Below are 18,477 nucleotides of genomic sequence, written 5' to 3'. Positions count from 1 at the left end.
GGACTGCTGAACCACACCTACATGACAAGGCTGCTACCAATTCCCTGTTACAGGGTGTCTTCCTCCCCTCTAACAATGGCAGGTTTCCGAAATCTCTGCTTTTACCAGCCCAGAACAAAAATATATGTTACAAAATCAGGTATCAATTGAGTTTAAGAAACTACAGTGTCTGACAATAATTTTCTTTGTGTTTCTGCTATTCTTTGCTACTGCTGCAACGGGGCTTTTTTTTTTTTCCCCCCTTCTGCACGTGCACTGCAATCTATTGTATCAGAAACCACACTGAGAACTTAATAAAACTGTCATTTCACTTGTGATACCTTCCTGCATCACCGTCTTAAGAAAAGGACAAATAAACAACGAGTCAAAGCAGCCCGTACCGGACAATAATGAGGCTGAGCACTCAGGTATTAGCCTTGTTACCCATATGTTTTTTCTTTATTGAAATACATATATCCGCATATAAAGCTTGGGTCCTGAAAGATCCCCCAGCCAAGAGAAAAGTCTCACCGCCCAAAGTTAGACACAAAGACACGGCTGCGCTCCTGCTCGGGCAGTCTTTGCCGCCGAGGAGGAAAACGCCCCGAATCCCGCCGGTTTGGTTCGGCGGCGAGGGACGGGGGTTTGCGAGGAGCAGCCTCCCCGCAGCCCCATCCCACCCCATCCCCATCCCCAGCCGCGTTTGCCGCCGGCGCCGCGGCCGCCCTTTGTCCGCTCCAGGCTGCCATAGGGACCGCAGTGCGGACTGCGCCACGCCCACCCGCCGGTGTCTCCGGGCAGACGGGCTCGGCGGCGGCAGCGGTGCCCTGGGCTGCTGGGCTACCGCCCCGGCCCCTGCGACCCGACAACAGCGGGCAGGGGGCTTCGCTGCCCGGCTGGCTCGGCAGGCGAGCAGCCCGCTGCGGCTCTTTGCACGGGCGGCACCGCGGCCCGGCCCGCAGCCGTTGCTCCGCAGCGCCCGCACCCCGTCGGGCGAGGATGGGGGTGGTGGAGGGGGCTGCGGCGGGACGCTCGTGGAATAAAGAGCCGGACACCGCGACTTGGCGGCTCGTGTGCCGGTGTCCTGCGTGGTGTTTGGGGGGGGGGGGGGGGGGGGGGCGAGCCCCGGCCGCGTCCGAGGAGGGGGAAGGCGCCGGCGGGGGGGGGGGGTGGGGGGGGTGTGCCGCGACGCTGCCTGCGGCGTCCCCGCTCCCCGCCGCCTCACCTTGCTCGATGTTGGCGATAGCCCGCCGCAGGTGCTCCTCGGTCACCAGCTCGCCGATGACCACTAGCAGGTAAAACTTGCTGTCCAGGAAGCGGTGCGAGAGGCTGGGCGATGGGGAGGTGGGGTTGGGGATGCTGCAGGAGGGCTCCGAGTCCACTTCCACCACCACGGTGGCCATCGCCGCCGCCCCGCTCCGCCCCGCGGCTCCGGGGCGTTGAGGGGAGAAGGGCCGCTCAGCGGCGGCTCCGCAGGCGGCAGAGAGGGAGTGAGGGCGGGCGGGGAGGCGGCGGCGCTTTTATACGGAGACGGTGCAGGGCAGGGACCTGGCGAGGAGGAGGAGAAGGAGGAGGTGGAGGAAGGGGGGGAGCCGGCGCATCCCCGCGCCGCCGCCGCCGCGTTTCCAGCATCCCACAGCTGATGTCATCTGCGGCAAATCCTCCCCGCGGCGGCCCCCGGAAGCAGGAAGGACGCGGGGGGCGAACAACGCCCCGAGGGGATGCCAAGGGGTGCGCCCCGGGCCCGGCTCCCGGCCCAGGCGGCGGGACCCCTCGGCCATCCCGCGTCCCTCGCTCCCCGTGCCCTTCCGGGGCGTGGGCCTGCCGGGCTGGTCAGCCCCGGGGTCTGGCTCTGCCGCCTCGGCTCCCGGAGGCCATCCCGGGGTCCCAGCCTTGAAGCACGGGTGATGCCGTAGCAGAACGCGCAGGTGATGCCCTAGCAGACCCGGGGAGCTCCTCTGGGAAAGCCGGCGTCCGGGCTCTAGCTGCACCCTTGACGCTGTCGGTTCAAAAAGCAGTTCTGCTGTCCAAGGCCTGTCTGCCATATTGCACTGTAGCACTGCAGCAAAATTCAAGTCATACTTCCCTCACACGCACAACCAGCAATCTAAATAATCTTGCTACCTTTTTTCATTTGAAAGCAGTTCACTTGTTAAGATACTTCAAGCATAGCCTTTCTGCACATAGTCAAGGCCCATGGATATATATGGCTCACAGCAGAAAAGCACTGATTTTGGAGAAGCTGCTGAAACCCATACTCTTAAGGCTCCAGAAGTTCAAAGGGCTTTGGGTAACTAATTTTGACCAGGCTCAACCAACTCCAGGGAGCAATGCTATCAGAAGACACCTACAATTACACAAACAAAGGTTTTGTTCCTCTCCACATAAAAGTTAGACATCTGCTCCCCAATACTCACTGAGATGCACTCATGAGATAAAGTCAATCACCTCCTAAAAGTGTTTTATCCTCTCCTAAAATGGGATAGAGCACTTAGATAATATCAGCTTCTCTGAGATGTTCCTCTCACTTTACTGACAGAAGCAAGGCACTGGTTTACACTAACTGTCTTGTTTATATAGCTAAAGTGATGTGGGAGAAATCTCACTGTGACCTAGGAAAAGATATAAACTCTTACAGCCTGCTTTTTAAGATAACCGCTAGTCCCTGACGGAGAAGGCACTTCCTCTGTGTGCAGGTCCTTCCAGTACTGACTGCTCAAATTCACTGCCTGCTGCTCAGAAACAGAGTCATTGCCTGGATGAACCAATACATCAGTCCTGTTTTCTTAGAACATGTACTTTATTCCAGGGCACACTGAACTTATTCTAATTAGCATGCATTTCACGTTGTCACTGCTAAGTTATTTGTCTTACTTGCCTAGAGGTGCCCACAAGGATTGAAACACCATTGTTGTAGGTGCTGGTCCATAACTTTGTATCTGCCTTTAGCAACTAAGGTTTTTAATATGAATAGTTCTCTGCATAAATACAGCATTGAGAGCCTTGGCTAATACGATGTAATGCATTTGGATGTTGCATCCAAAAGAGAGTATTTTTCTGAGCTGCCATTAGTCTGAAGGTTGTAGAGTGTGGACAAGCATTTTTACAGCCATGTCAGGTGGCTGAGATGACACAGTGATAAAGAACAACAGTGGCCATTCTTCACTAGAGGTGACACTGCTGATAGAACAAATGCAATGGTGTAGATGCAGAAGAACTAGCAGCAGTTCTCCTAAAGTTCATGAGGTATTCATAGGTACAGAGTGTTGCTCTTTGGATATCCTCATTCATCTGAGCCCAGCTGTGATTTTGGTGTTTCTTCATTGATCCTAGCAGTTTCCATGGGGTAGTATAGATGCCAACCTAGAAATAATGTCCACTCCCCATTATAGATACCCTCAAGACTTGCCACATGGTGCCCACTGGAGAACTGCAGTGCATAGCTTTGGGATTATTTCAGTCACCAACAAGAGCAGCTGGTCTCTGGAGCGTGGAAGGGGCTTGCCAAGGGGACTTACTAACTTGTTGCAGAATAGACTGGCAGTGGTTCCCAGACATAAAGGTACACCAACTACTTATCTCACAAACACAGCAGCTTGAATACATCACTCTGAGAAATACACACTAGTGCACAAAATGCATTATATGTGCTTTTTAGCACTTTATTTTAAGAAAAAAGGAAGACATACATAACTGGGAAAATGCCCATGAATTTGAAAAGTAAGAGGTGAAAAGAATGTATTGTACCAAAGAAGAAAATGCTTACATACAGGTAGGTAATACAGATATGTTTGAAATAGCCTGCTGAGGTAGTCCTCTTTTATACTGTGCTGTAAAATAATATGCAGCTAGAACATGGTATGATAAGAGGTGAACTATTACTCTCAAACCATCTCGTGATGGGAGATGTGTCATACACTAAAACCCTAAGGACAAGAGGCTGCCTTTGGAAGAAAATTCTTCAAGGTATGCAGACCTCTACCCTCATCTATTCACAAGAATATGCTGCTTCACCTGAGATGGAAGTTAGAGAAGAAAAGATGCTTTAACCTCCTGGATGTGTCTCTGAGGAAGCTGGTTCCCAGCTCCATGGCCAGTGTTCACACTGCGACCTGCTCTGTCGGTATCCCACTCGGGTAGTTTTGTTTGTCATCATCTTTGCCTATCTGGAAACCCATTTATATTCTGCAATATGGAGCACATCAACAGATCCGCTGCTGGGTGAAATGTGGAGAGGTGCTGTATAAAGCTGACTCAGTGTCATGTGACCCTCACTGAAAGTGGTACCAGCTTCCTAGCTGCAGCTAAATCACAGAGATACACCACTTCAGTAGAAGAAACAGCAAAACTCCTGTGGACTATGGAATATGTCATGCTGTTTTAAAGAGACAATGATTGATACCCACTGCTGTCTGGCTTTTGTTTGCTCTAATTTGGTTTGGTTTTGTTCCTTTAGTATGTTCGATACCAAATTGGTGTCCCCCATCTGAATATAGTCAATCATTAGATGTAGAGCTGTATTTTTCTTGCGGATTTGGTATTTTTAAAAGTAAACAGGCAGTTTAAAATAAAGAGCTTGAAGTCTGAAACTAGAACATACTTCTTAGTGGTGTGTGCCATTTGTTACCAACTAACATTCAGGTTTCATTCAAGTCCTATCTTCAGGTTTTAAATGAGGATGCAGTGATGCACAAAGCCTTAGGCTGGCTCTTCGTCCAAGGCCAAATGTCATCCCTTAGTATAAAAGAAATACATATCCATGTGCATTACTTGAGACAAATTTGAGAACTTCATTGAAAGTGAAGTGGTTCAGAAGGCTGTCTTCACTGAGAGAAACGTCAGTCTGAGGACTGCACAATATGCCATTTTTTTTAGGTGGGGAGGCATCCCTTCCCCCATTTTTTTAGGCAGGGAGGCATCCTCATCCCTAACATCCTCAGGCTGGCACTGCTGGAGGAGCTTCTCCTCCAGCAGTGATATGGCAAAGGACAAGGGCACCAGAGAGAGCTCTGCCTCAGTGAGCAGCTAGGGACTTGGACTCCGGGAGAGACTCTTTAAGAAGGGAAATATTTACTTTACTTTTTAAGATGCCAAGCTTTAGGTTTAACTACATGCCAAATAAAAATTACTTGTCTGACATTAATTTCAAGTATTTTAAATTATATTACTTCAATTTTAATGATTACTTTTTAAACAGCAAAAGAAAGAAAGTTTTTATTTGCTTGTGGTGAAATATCCATTTCAGTCAGTATTTCAGCTGTTTCCCACTTCTCCCACTTTCCCCATAGAAAAGGGGGAGTTGAATATTAAAATAAAGAAGTGAGGAAAGCAACACTATTGCTTTTAAAAATAACATTTTCTCTCACTTTCAACTTTCTCTCTTGAAGTGACAGAAAAATAATGCCAAGTAACATTTTGCTTTAGTTCCCAATGGAAAAAGTAAATTATTTTTTTTATCAGAGTAATTTCCCTTCTGTTTGTTCAGTGGAAAAAGAAGTTAGAAGTAAAAACCAGAAAATTACTTTATTTAACTTCAGTGAGAATGAAATGGAAAAAAGGAATTTCCTCCTGACTATTAAAAAAAGTACAAATAAGAAATTAATGATTTTGAGTAAACTTATCCTGAAATTTGCTATGAAAAAACACACAGTTTTGCATGAAAATAAAAAGATCGCTTCTCCACTGTTGGAGAGAAAATAGAGCACTTTTAAGTAATTAGATCCTGTTTACTAATTAGGATGACACTTAAAATTCAGCAATAAATTATAATAAAGCCATTGAAAGCAATGATACCCATTGCACTACAGTGCTGGATGTACAATTAAAACGTCATCATCAGCAAAAACAATGGTGAGACGACATGAATCGGCATCAGGAAGCTTTGAGCCTCCTTTGAGGAGTTTTGAACCCTTCTGAACAAGAGACAGGGTTGGGGATATAGCTTGGGTTTCAGGAAGTGCGTTCTGCGGGTTTTTAATTCTTGTTGGAGGATTGCAAGTTGCAGAATTACATCTGGCTTCTAGGGACAAGATACAGTTTATCTCCTGTCTCACCGACCTGAAGTCCAGAAGCTCAACATATGCTTCAGTTTTAGAGCTTGACTTAAGAGGGGGGCGTGAGTCAAGCCATGGGATTGAATGACTATAAGTACACTATCATCTGCTTAATTTGGGGGGCAGCTGGAAGCTGAGAGCTCCTGCAAGGTGGTGTTGGCTGCCGTACCACCTGTGTTCAGCCTGGCCACAGGCTGCCTGAAACCTGTCTGCCCTGCTGGAAGGCCACCAGCTATCTTGTATGCCAGGTGTTAGTCTTGTAACTCACTGCAAGCTCAGAGGAGAAAAATATCGATGGGCTGTTGGTCACACGTCGCTCCATCCTGGGTACTCGGGTGGCAAAAGCACACGGGGCAAAGGGCGCTTTGTTGTGGTTTTTTTGGTTTTCCCTCCAGGCTGAATCATCTAAAGTTGCCTCTGGGAACCCAACAGTAAGTACATATTTTATATTATATTCTCATCTAGCTTTAAGACGTGCCTTAAAATACTTTGCAGAGCTTTCCTACTCTGCTAGTTCTGTAGGGCTTAAAACTGATTGTTATAATTTTACAAGGGTCCATTCTCATGTTCTCTTGAGCACATTACAATAGAAATGGCATATTGCTACTGCATAGAGAATAGGAAGCAAGAAATCCAGGCAAGCATTATTTCATAGAGTGGACTGACAGACTTTTCAACATGGAAACTGGGGAACTGCTGGATTTGTCTACTGCAGAGGTCCAGCAGACCATGGTCCTGCACTGGGAACATCCCAGCTCTTCAAGGCCACAGCAATTTCACGTATTTCATAGCTGTAAGCAGGGTAGTACATCATTTTGCACCCTTGCCAAGGGTCTTGATGTGGCCTTTCATTCTAGTTCTTTTTCAGAGACTCTGGATTTCACAGACATATATGTAGTAAGTTACAATGAAATGTGGTCTATCCCTATGAGAATAATTTGTGACTCTGATATTGCCTAAACAGGTTTTAGTCATTCTGCCACAATAATCCAGTTCTTTAACCATTTCAACTACAACAAAACCTCATGCTTTTTGCATAGAACTTGATACTCTTACAGAATAAACAGTAGGAATGGTTAACTTCATTATACATGTCTCTCAAAACAAATCCCAGAGTTGTTCTTTCAGACCACCTACAAGACTGACCATCTGCTTCATTTCCATGTTCTTGCACTTTCTATTGTGGCTTAATAGCAACATCACTATTGGTACAATTTTGCAGCATCATTTTGGCTTTTTTTTTTTTTTCTTCCCTTTAGTTTCTATTTACAATTTATCTGTCTGCTGCATGCACTCCAATAGGCTGAGAAAAAGTAAAGATGATTTAAGGATGTTTTTCCTCTGATCTTTTCTTTCATTCTAGTTTATCTGCTCTTTAGTTTAATAAGTCATTTCTAGCCATCAATATTTTGCAGTAGGTTGGGATGTGCTGACTAAGGGTCACACTGCAGAATTTAGTGAATGGCCTGAGTGGAGACGGTGAAGCGGGGCTGCCCAGAGAGGGCAGCAAGCTGAGCATTTTGCTAAAGTGCCCCTGTCTTGGGAGTGGGAAGAGACCACCACCACTGTGCATTCTGATACACAGGGAGTCACCTTGCGCCCATGGGAGTCTCAACTGGTCCCACCACAGCAGTGCCCCAAGAGTCCTTGTGGAGGTAGAACCATGCCATGGGACAGACAAGGTTCCATTTTGTCCCTAAGAATTGTCCTGATTTTTGTCAGATATCCTGTTTGCCGGATGTTGCATGATAACTTCTTTGGGTAACACTAGAGCGCTGTTATCATATTTCTGAAATAAGAGCAGGTTTGTTCTTCTTCGTTACTTGCAAAGGCAGTAGAACAACAGTGTTAGAGTTAGAGCCATTGCTGAAAAGTATGATTTCCAGTGTAAAAATATAGATCCAGAGCCAAGGAAGTTTCAAAATGCAGAAAAGGACCATTATTTTTAATGTTCTTTTCCAAATATTCCATTCAGTTTTACCCAAGATAGGTTGAACTTCTTTGGTTGTGGGCTTTTTCCAACTTCTCTTTATGCCGGTTCCAACAATTTTTTTAATTCCAAATTTAAAAGGTCATAGTTTAGTCTTCAAAATTCAAGGAAGGAAAGATTTGTATTAGCCAGATCTGATGTATTTTACTGCAGTCACCTTGCATATACACTTTTGAGATAGCAGCTATTATATTGTCATTATGTTGTACAATAATATGTATTTGTATATATCATGTACATGATATATGTAAAGCCTCTTTCTCCGTCCAGTAATTCTGCAACTACAACTTTTTACATACAGGACTAATTTTTTCCAGCACTGAAATGTTGCTATTTCTGGGATAACACACTGTATGCTGCAGTTGCACTCAATTTTGTGACCCGATGTGAACAAATATCCTTTCCAAGCAAAGTCATGGAATTATATTGCACACACAGAATGTAATCTCCATTTTTTAGTAATACAAAGGCTCTGGATTTTAGCAACATGTGGTCGGAGCTGTTTTTTCATGTGTCACTGAGAAAATCCTGGTTCTGCAAACCATAATGTGTCAATGCTATAATAGGAAATAGGTTTACTAAGAAATTGAGGAACAGTGTTATTTATCTGGACATCCTTACCACAAGCACTGCACGTTTTCTTTGGAGGATTTGCACTGGGTAGGTTCAGTCACCATAGTTTTTGTCATCATTGAGAAAAAGCACCCAAACAATTCCTTATGACCCATAGGCCATAAAATTGTTTATTGTTGTATTCCTGCATTCACACATTCTATTTTTAATAGAATTAAAATCATTCTAGATGATTAATTCAATGAAAAGTTTTCCTTATTTCCAGAGGAGTCTCTGATTACCTTTCCATTTTCCAACATCTGAAAGCTTTAGGCTCAGGCTTCCAGTTTGACCACAGCATTTTCCTTGGGTTCAATTAGTGTCTTAATCTCATTTGATGTTAACAAACTCAGTGGGGAGTATAAAGCAGCTGTCTATAGCCACTTTTATAGAAAACTAAATTAAGTGCATGGTAGAAGGACCAGTAAAACTCTATCTAGAAGAAACCTGCTAAAACCACCTTACAGTGCAAAGTACTGAGAAGAGTCATGAACAGAAGAAGAGAAGATTGGGAGACGAAGTACAAAGGATGTTGGTGAGGATATAAAAAAATGGACAAAGAGCTATTTTCTCCCTCAGAAATATTCTCTGAAGTCTAGGTTTTGGTTTTATGCTCCAAGCACAATCAGGGCTGATGATAAGGTTTTTTGCCACCTTCAGAAATTCAAGTTAGGTGGCTAGCGTGCTGGTCTGGCTCTGAAGGGCAGTGCTGACTGGCAAAGCCCGTACTCTGCTAGCATCCAGAAAAGGGGTAAATATCAAGGACTGGGAAATATTATTAAGAGGAAAAATTTCTGACTGGAGACAACATGAAATCAAGAGTGAGTCATGTTTATTTTGGCTGAGAAACATGCCCCAGACGCTCTGTGACTTTCAGTGATAATACCTATTAGTATCTGTTTTCCGGCTGTGGGCACTGCAGGGGGTGTGACAATTGCACATAAGAGGTTAAAACCACAGGTGACTGCTTATCTCTTATATAAACATTGTGGATGAACATCTGCAAGGTTGGTATGAGAGGAAGGGAGTCTTATGGTGGCAACACAGCCCTGTTTTGGCTAGAGAAAGCGGAATAAACAGATAGACGGTTTCTACACAGAATCTTGAAGGCCATGGTGCCTGGAGCGAGACCTTTTGCTTCATTGTCCATGAAATAAACATTACAGCTGACATCCCTAAATATGGCAATGAGCTAAAAGGAGTACATGCTAAATGTATATGACTGTAGTCCTCAACTCGCCATCCAAATCATGTTAAACATCACCCCAGGGAGGGGACAGCTAAGGTTGGGGTATAAAGGGTGTTGAGGAGGTTATCCCTGGTGGAAGGAAGAGAGAAGAAGTCGAAGACCCCAAAGAGACAGTCAACAGGCTGTGCTCCTTCTCTTCCACCCAAGATAGGGACGCCTTCTTGGTAAGCATTGCGATTTCACTTCTTTGGTGAAGAATACCTGGGGTAGTATTTTGCTAGCATTATAATTATAATCATATATTACTGCTATTGCAGTAAGTGCATTTATCAATGGCAATTCTGAACTCACTTTAATAAACTTTCTATCTGTTTCAACTTCACGAAACTGTCCCAGTGAAAGTCCTTTAGGGGGCTCTGACAGGCAAACATTAACTCTGATATGTGGCTATATATAATCCTTTAGCCATAAACCATTGACCAGGTCTGGGACTAAGACTGGACCTAGCCACACCTAGGCTCCTCTCTGAGAAGGAGTTTAGAAAGCAAGGAGGTCCTTTCTGAACCTCGCGACTCAACGGTAAGGCCTCCCTCAGCCACACATCAGACTCACACCCTTTACATGACAGGAGGAAAGTAGAGTAAGAGCAAAGAGGTGGCTAGCAAGAGGGCTATGGCATTGTCAATTGAATTTGGAAAGTAATTACATAAATAAAGGATGGGAGGCTGTAGGAAGAGATTTGGACAGATATAGTAGGAATCTAAACAAATGTTAAACCTGATCACTTCTCTTCCCATGTGCTCTCCTCAGGAAATTCGGTGTCCCAGACGTGGGATGGGAATTCATCATTTGGGGGGAAAAACAGGGAGAACGTTGATTCTAACAACACAATTGCCCCTCAGCTCCAACCGTGCAAAATCCAAGGCATTGCACAGAGGGTAAGTCAAGGTGGGCACTGGCCAAAACAGTCACTTCATCCCCTCAGACAAGCAGAATGATTTCTTGCAGCAATGGTTACCTGGGTTCCCCATGGAGCAGAGCACCAGCCATGCAGTCAGCAGCTCTGGCATCTCCTGACTCTCAGGATCCCTGCAACAGCTCTCAGTTCTCCTCTAGGCACTAATGAAAGGTGACCTATACTGATTGCACTCATTAACCACCCCCAGGATTTTAAAAATAAGCAAGCTACTCCTTATGGTTTTAATCCAATTTCAGCCTTTATCAAAATGTATGGGCTGTCCTGTGGAGGTGCAGATTACCACAGTGACAATTTAAACCTATTGACAACAGACTAGAATTCCTGACTTGCCTTCTACAGCTCCTGAGAGGGCGCCTGAAGATTCCCATGCACCTACAGAGCACAACCCCCCTCCACTGTAATCAACAGGACTGTTTGTCCAAAGCAGGGGCACAGCATCACGTTGCAGGACTGCTATACAGTGTGCTGCTCTTCAACTTCTTTTCAAGCAGTGCCAACGTGCTCTGGCTCCAAGTCCAAAAGCTAATGGGATGCTCTCATGAGTAAGCATTTTCCAGACTGAATGCGCTGTGGTCTCTCCACGTCTTTGGGGAGAAATTTCTCAAGAATGCTTGCAGACACATTCCTCCCTCTATCTCTGCATTTTGCCACTGTTGCCTTGGCCTGTCCACTATTGCACCAGCAGCAACTGCACAAGGACTAACCAGGGGCATGTAACCTATCTCCAACTTGGTGTTGCCTTGCTGTCTCACCAGGGGTAGCCACTACAATTTTCATTCCATGAGAATTGTTTTCCTGTGGCTTCTAGACAAATTCCTATTTAAAAGCTTTTTTTAGGGTTTTGTTTTGTTTTGCTATTTTTTTCCTGAGCATGAGAAGGAAAACATACACCAGAATCTAATAAACACTGAAAGCTAAGCTAGGTTATTTTGGGTTGATGCATCTACAGTGATATTTTGTACAGAAAATTTAATTAACAGTTCTTTTGATGATAAATAAACCAGCATAAAATCCAGTTCATCTTCCAAGACCTGAATTTGTTCTCTACTGCTAATGGCAGTAAAAATTAATAAAATCTTACTTCAGTGAGGATAGTAAGCTTAGGTAATTCTGAAAGAATGAGAGAAATCCACCTGCCAAGGCAAACGATGTATTTTACATTTGTCACACAGAGGTATTTGTATTAAATCATGCATTTGACCTTCATGATTCTCTTGTTTTCTCATTTCCAAACAGGTTTTGGAAAGCTGTTTGAAATACATAGGAGAAAAGGTATGTATAAGTTCTTAGAGAACAGCAAGACCAGACGTATTTCTTCTCTGTATTTTTGTTTACAGTCATTTTCTTCTGCTCGATTTCCTACATGTGTATTTTGCTTTTAAGGAATTTTCTGCTAATGTTACTCAGTTGTTTGGATTTTTTTACCTTAAGCATTTATGCTTTTGATGTCATTGATTCAAAAAGCAGGGAGATGTTGTCACTATGCAAATGAGTGAAGGTGAGATTTCATAACATGAGAGGATGATCATTCTCCTTTTGCTTTCCCTTTTGCTGTCTCCTAGCCTGAGGGTTCTCCTAATCTACTCTCCAGATATATTTTAAGCATGCTGTGATAATATTAACAAGGGAGTTTATCGTTCTCTAAGAAGTTAAGATCCAGCCACACTGAATAAAAGTCTACTGTAAACTAAGGATTTTTCTTGGTTTTGGTTTGGTGGGGTCTTGTTTGTTTGTTTGTTTGTGGTTTTTTTGGTTCTTTGTTTGGTGGTTTGTTTTTTGGTTTGGTATTTTTTCCAGGCAAAATATAAAAGACTGAAAAGTTTACTGTGTCAGGATAATAGCATATCCAGTACAATACAATAGTATAGCTCTCTTTGTACTTGTGATACAATGCCTCTGGCTTAGTATAACCTCATTATGCAGTACGTCCAGTTTACTGAAATTCTGGAAGCTGATAGCAATAATTAAGCAATAAGACATGACAAGTAGTATTTTATTATGCAATCCCAGAATGCCTAGATGAGTTGTTAGGCACACAGCCAACTGCTTTGAACCACCTGGAAGAATTATTTTTACACATATCATGGATAGTGGTAGGGAATGATCTGATTTGCTTGCAGCTATGCAGTTATCACATCCTAATCACGCTGGTAAGACCTCATCTGCTTAGTAACTAGGCTGATATTGACTTAAGTGATAATGATCAGGGGTGAACATTGCTGCTGGTTTAATGGATGATGGGGATAAACACATGGTCCAAGTCATAACAATAGACCCCAAGCAGAGCCCCAAAAAGCAGCTGTGGGTGCTTACAAGCTGAGATGGACTGCAGGTGTTTCAGGTTTGGAGGAAGAGCCAGTAAAAAGCAGCACCCTTAGGTGAGTGCAGAGTATGCCTAAGGAGTAAGGTGTGCATAAACTATGTGATTTAAATGAGTGCTCAATGTTTCATAGGGGCTGTAACAATGTGTAAATTGATCCAAATAGCTTCTAGTCTTCTTTTTTGAAATACTTAAGATTTTTGCATTCAATTGACTTAACCTTTTCTAAAAGGCTGCATTTCCAGAAAATAGTATATCCTCAATATGGACACTTCATCCTCTGATGTCCACTTTAATCAATTATTTCCTTGATTTTCAAATTTGTTTGTGCACCTTTCCAAGCCTTAGCTCAAACTGGTCTAATCTGGGGCATAATGAAGTGACTGAAAAAATGTCAGCTGTTTTAATGGGATGAGAGTTGAGATCTAGTTGTTTTACAGCTTCAAGATACCAGCAGGTTCTTGCATTTCTCCAGTCCAGACCACAATAACGGCATCCTTTGTCTTCATTGCAGCCTTAATAACATAACAGTCTGTCCTTGTGCATCATTACTTATGCTGCATACATGTACATTTGGTAATGATCGCAGCAGGATTTCCCAACAATAGCCATTACAAATTAAGTTTGAAAACTGCACTGTGAAAGAAAAGAAAGACACCAAACTTGGGCTTCTAGGTTAGGAAGGAAATCTCTGTCTGCTCCTTGTATTGTCAGGAGAGGACGAGATGGTGTTCGGTGTTCAGAGAAGGAGCCTAACTAGGGTGCTGTGAGCAGCGGTCTGCAGGGGCACCCCTTCTCCTCTGCTTGTTGCAGTGGGGACTGAGGATGCTGAACCTTTCCATTCAGGACACTAGATTAGATGTCTAAAACTTAACTGTGGTTACCTAAACTTATAATGTTAAAATTTTGTATTGTATATGGAAAGTGACTGAGTTAGTTACTAATTTTGAATGAAGACTGAAGTAGTTTTGGGTGCTCAGATGATGACAACTCATTGGTTCGTAGAGCATACTGAATATCCACCATTGGTGTGTAAAGGAAGCCCAGCTAAAGTGAATGAACAGTTTATCACTTGCTCAGTGGTCTCATTGACAAGTTGCATCTAAACTTAACTGTTCAAATATAAAGGTAGCTAACAAAATGACTGGAGATGAACCTCTTGATTTTGCTTCTTGAAATATTCATTGACTGCCAGGATGCCCCCAGGGAAGAAACATTGATGTATACTTTAGATGAAAGAAAGCTCATTTAGTTTACCTTTCTTCCTCTGTGTCCATGACATATTGGTAGATACTGATCCATAACCTCATCCTATAATATTGATTTGGGTTTGTTCACAACAAATATCACCTGGTTCTCTAGCAACACACACAGGTCACAGCCATCTCGTAATGCAGGTCATTCTATAAAAGGTTTGTTTTCTATCAAATAAGTTTCACTGGTATCGAAACTGAAATTTAATGAAATAATGGAAGGTACCTTAAATGTGCAAACAATGACTGAATAATTCATTGCTGCCTTCATATCTCTTCAATAAAAATTATTTCCCTCAGACATATCAGCACTGCAGTTTAGTTCTTCCTGTTTTCAAGGTAGCATCTGCACAACCACTCTGTCATTGTTACGGTGCATAGGACAACCGGAGTAGCAAGATAGGTTACTGAAGTATTATTTGCAGCTGGGGAGGTCAGGGAGTTGAACTGAACTCTGCAAGAGCTCCCCCACCCTCTACTGCATTGACTTTACTGGAAGGTGAGAAAGACAAGCCTTCTAACTATGGTCTCTGATAAAAATGCCTATGGTGAATATATACTGAGCAGTACGCAAATTATGCTGGATTTCTAAAAATCCTTGTCTTGGAGCATGAAAGGCAAAGTTAGCCCAGTTCCAGAAGAGAAGGAGATTGCGCCATGCGTTTTTACTTTCTCAATGGAAAAAGCTCGATGGGATGTTACTAAGCTTTCAGCTCTCTCCAGATCTGTACAATGAACCAGAGACTCACAGTACAAAATCATTAATAATGCCATTTTTAGGATGCTTACAAGTACTGTCCAATAAGGTGTTTGAAGGAAAACTGATTTTCTGTTCTTAATAAGTCAAGGGTCTATAAGCAGTTTTGCCTTGAGTGTTGCCTCTGGAATGTGATTTTGTACTATTTTTTCTACACTTCAGGATGCAAATTCAGTAGATGCATTAACACAAAATTCTATGCACCAGGTACAAATGAGGTTTATTTTCTTTAAACATATTTCTAACTAAAATTGGAATGGAGATGTTTTATAAATTAACAGTGTTCGTGGTTAGGCAAGTAGCTGCAACTCGGTTTTTTCTCCTCTCTGCAATGTTATCCCTTCAGAAAATCCATCATGCTCTTTTCCCATTTTTATGCTAAGTGCTAAATGAGAGCAGTGATCATCCTTACCCAGGAGGCCTGACTGGGTCCAGTATTGACGTTATTCCCTTTGTGAGTCTATGGCTGATGGTGAATATCGTAGATTCCTTAAAACAATGTATTGATCAACCTGATGATAGGACCAGAGCAGGATATAAAAGAAGAGGAAAGCCTCTAGACAAGCTGTCTAATTCCTGAAAAAGCTTCCAAACAACTCTTGCAAATTAGTCACTTTTTACATAGCAAAGTTTTCTGCTCTTTAACCTCCAGTTCACCACCTATTTCCTGAACTTCACAGGAGATCAAGCCAAGCCCTTTGGATCAGCTGTTCACCAAGTCATCTTTGAACAAATTCCCAAGAGTTTGTGGGAAGGTCTTTCATCCTCATTGCATCATATTTCTTCATTATTTCTATCCTGAGAGTCCTGCTAACTGGTCCCAATATAGTTACATATTCCAAGGTCACAATACAACGTTTATGAATTTCAGACTATACGTACAAAGTTTAATTCATATCCAGTCTCAGACTAATAGGACTGTATTCATGTGCAATCACAGATACCCAAGCAGAGTGGTTGTGTTTCCTGGGAATATTTCACCTGCTTCGTGTAAGGTTTTAGGTTCCAGGCACAGTGTCCCCAGCTCTCTCCAGCCCTGGGACATCAATGCCAGATGGGGCCAACCTCGCTGATCAGCCTGTTGTCCCACGGTTCTGCGCATACACTCCGCGATGGGGAAGGAGCCAGCAGCTCTGTGAAGAGATGGCACTTGGCTGCAACCTCAGCTTGACACCTGCGCCCATGCTCTGAGTCTCGTGTACAGGACGAGGAAAACGGTGAGCATCTGCAAGCACAAATATGTGTGTGGACATCCATAGACATGTGTGCAGCAAGAGGATTTACTGTGCTTTCATGTCAGTATAAAAAGGACCATGTTTTCTGAAAATAGTGCTTCAAAGTGATGCAAGTCAGGCCTGTGTCAAACTCTGGGAGCACGAGAGCAGAGATTTTGAAAGATGTGCTCCTGAAGCTAAAGACTCATATCTGTAGTTAAGGCATAAAATAATTTTTAAGTGGAGTTTCCCTGCTGGATTCCTGTAGGCAAAGGAATCTTACTGGAGACACCTATAAAACAAAAAAAGCCAAAAAAATCCTGGCTGTACATACGCCAATGTGTATTTCTGTTACAGACACTGAAAGCAGAAAAGATCACGCGTCTAACATATTGCACTGCCAACACTGCTATCTCCCTGCATTATATTCTCTAATCTTTTTTGTCCTTGGAGTCTTGTAAATCTGTTATTCAGATTTAAATGAACACAGACTAACTGATCAATAATAAGTATGCCATAGATCCACAGAGGAATGTATAGTAAATCAAGATTTTTTTTCTTGAATGTATTTCCCACAGCATTTTCCTGGAGAAACTGGCTGCTGACAGCTTGGGCGGGTGTACACTTCGCTGGGTAGAAAACTGACTTGCGGTCAATGGAGTCAAATCCAATTGGTGGCCGTCACAAGCGGTGTTCCCCAGGGCTCAGTATTAGGGACAGTTCTCTTTAATATCTTTATCAAGGATCTGGACGAGGGGATCAAGTGCACCCTCAGTAAGTTTGCAGACAACACCAAGTTGGGCAGGAATGTTGATCTGCTGGAGGGTAGGAAGGCTCTACAGAGGGATCTGGACAGGCTGGATTGATGGGCCGAGGCCAACTGTATGAGGCTGAACAAGGCTGAGTGCCAGGTCCTGCACTGGGGTCACAATAACTCCATGCCACACTACAGGCTTGGGGAAGAGTGGCTGGGAAGCTGCCTGGTGGAAAAGGACCTGGGGGTGTTGGTCAACAGCTGGCTGAACATGCGCCAGCAGTGTGCCCAGGTGGCCAAGAAGGCCAACAGCATCTTGGCTTGTGTCAGAAATAGTGTGACCAGCAGGACTAGGGAAGTGATCGTCCCCCTGTACTCAGCACTTGTGAGGCTGCACTGAACTGTGTTCAGTGTTGGGCCCCTCACTACAAGACAGACATTGAGGTGCTGGAGCGTGTCCAGAGAAGGGCAATGAAGCTGGTGAAGGGTCTAAAGCACAAGTCTTATGAGGAGCAGCTGAGGGAATTGGGGTTGTTTAGCCTGGAGAAAAGGAGGCTGAGGGGAGACCTTCTCACTCCCTACAACTACCTGACAGGAGGTTGTAGCCAGGTGGGTGTTGGTCTCTTCTCCCAAGCAACAAGCAATAGGATAAGAGGAAATATCTGCAAGTTGCTGCAGGGCAGGTTTAGACTGGATATTAGGAAAAAATGTCTTCACCAAAAGGGTTATTAAGCATTGGAACAGGCTGCCCAGGGAACTGCTGGAGTCACTGTCCCTGGAGGTATTTAAAAGAGGTGTAGATGTGGTGCTTAGGGACATGGTTTAGTGGTGGACTTGGCAGTGCTGGGTTAACAGTTGGACTTGATGATCTTAAAGGTCTTTTCCAATCTAAACAATTCTATGATTCTAGGATACTAAGATAATTCCCAAATAAAATGTGGAGAAATATAAATTCCCACTCATTACACAATTCAATGCAACTGAAGTGCAGAGCAACTTTTGAACCTTCCCGAGTCTCTGCATTTTTTTGGTCACATATTCAACCCAAGCATCAGAGCATCTTTGCAGTTGACCTCCATTTGGTAGTGCACCCTCCCTGATGTTTAACCCATAATATAATAAAATATGAAAGTACTTAGACTGAAGCCCTTGTCTTCTAACATATTCTCTGTGTGCTTAACTGCCTGTATGGTCAGCGAGGCACAAGGGGGAAATCCAACACGCAGCATAGGCAGTCACTGACAAACCTCTGCATGACCATGGTTGTGAAGGGAGCATCGGTGAGTAACAGGGAACAGGTTTGTGTCTGTGGGATTTGTGCCCCTGCAGTGTTCTGGCAATATGACTCAACCATTTTCAAGATATTAATAAGAACTT

At 43.7% G+C, this 18,477-nt stretch overlaps 1 protein-coding gene across 1 annotated transcript in view; it reads right to left on the bottom strand.

The window, feature by feature from the left end:
- The window catches only part of MAP1B (microtubule associated protein 1B), a 72,826-nt gene extending 71,041 nt beyond the window's left edge, over positions 1 to 1,785 (bottom strand). The window contains exon 1 of the mRNA XM_075740564.1: positions 1,205 to 1,785. Within this exon, the coding sequence (XP_075596679.1) occupies positions 1,205 to 1,382 (178 nt within the window). The 5' untranslated portion in view covers positions 1,383 to 1,785. The remainder of the gene's footprint in view (positions 1 to 1,204) is intronic.
- Positions 1,786 to 18,477: the final 16,692 nt, after the last annotated feature.

The sequence above is a fragment of the Balearica regulorum genome, chromosome Z (assembly GCF_011004875.1).
Source record: "Balearica regulorum gibbericeps isolate bBalReg1 chromosome Z, bBalReg1.pri, whole genome shotgun sequence".
In the NCBI taxonomy this organism is placed as follows: domain Eukaryota; kingdom Metazoa; phylum Chordata; class Aves; order Gruiformes; family Gruidae; genus Balearica; species Balearica regulorum.
The sequence above is the reverse complement of the archived record's forward strand: the minus strand, read 5'-3'. Positions and strand labels throughout refer to the sequence as shown.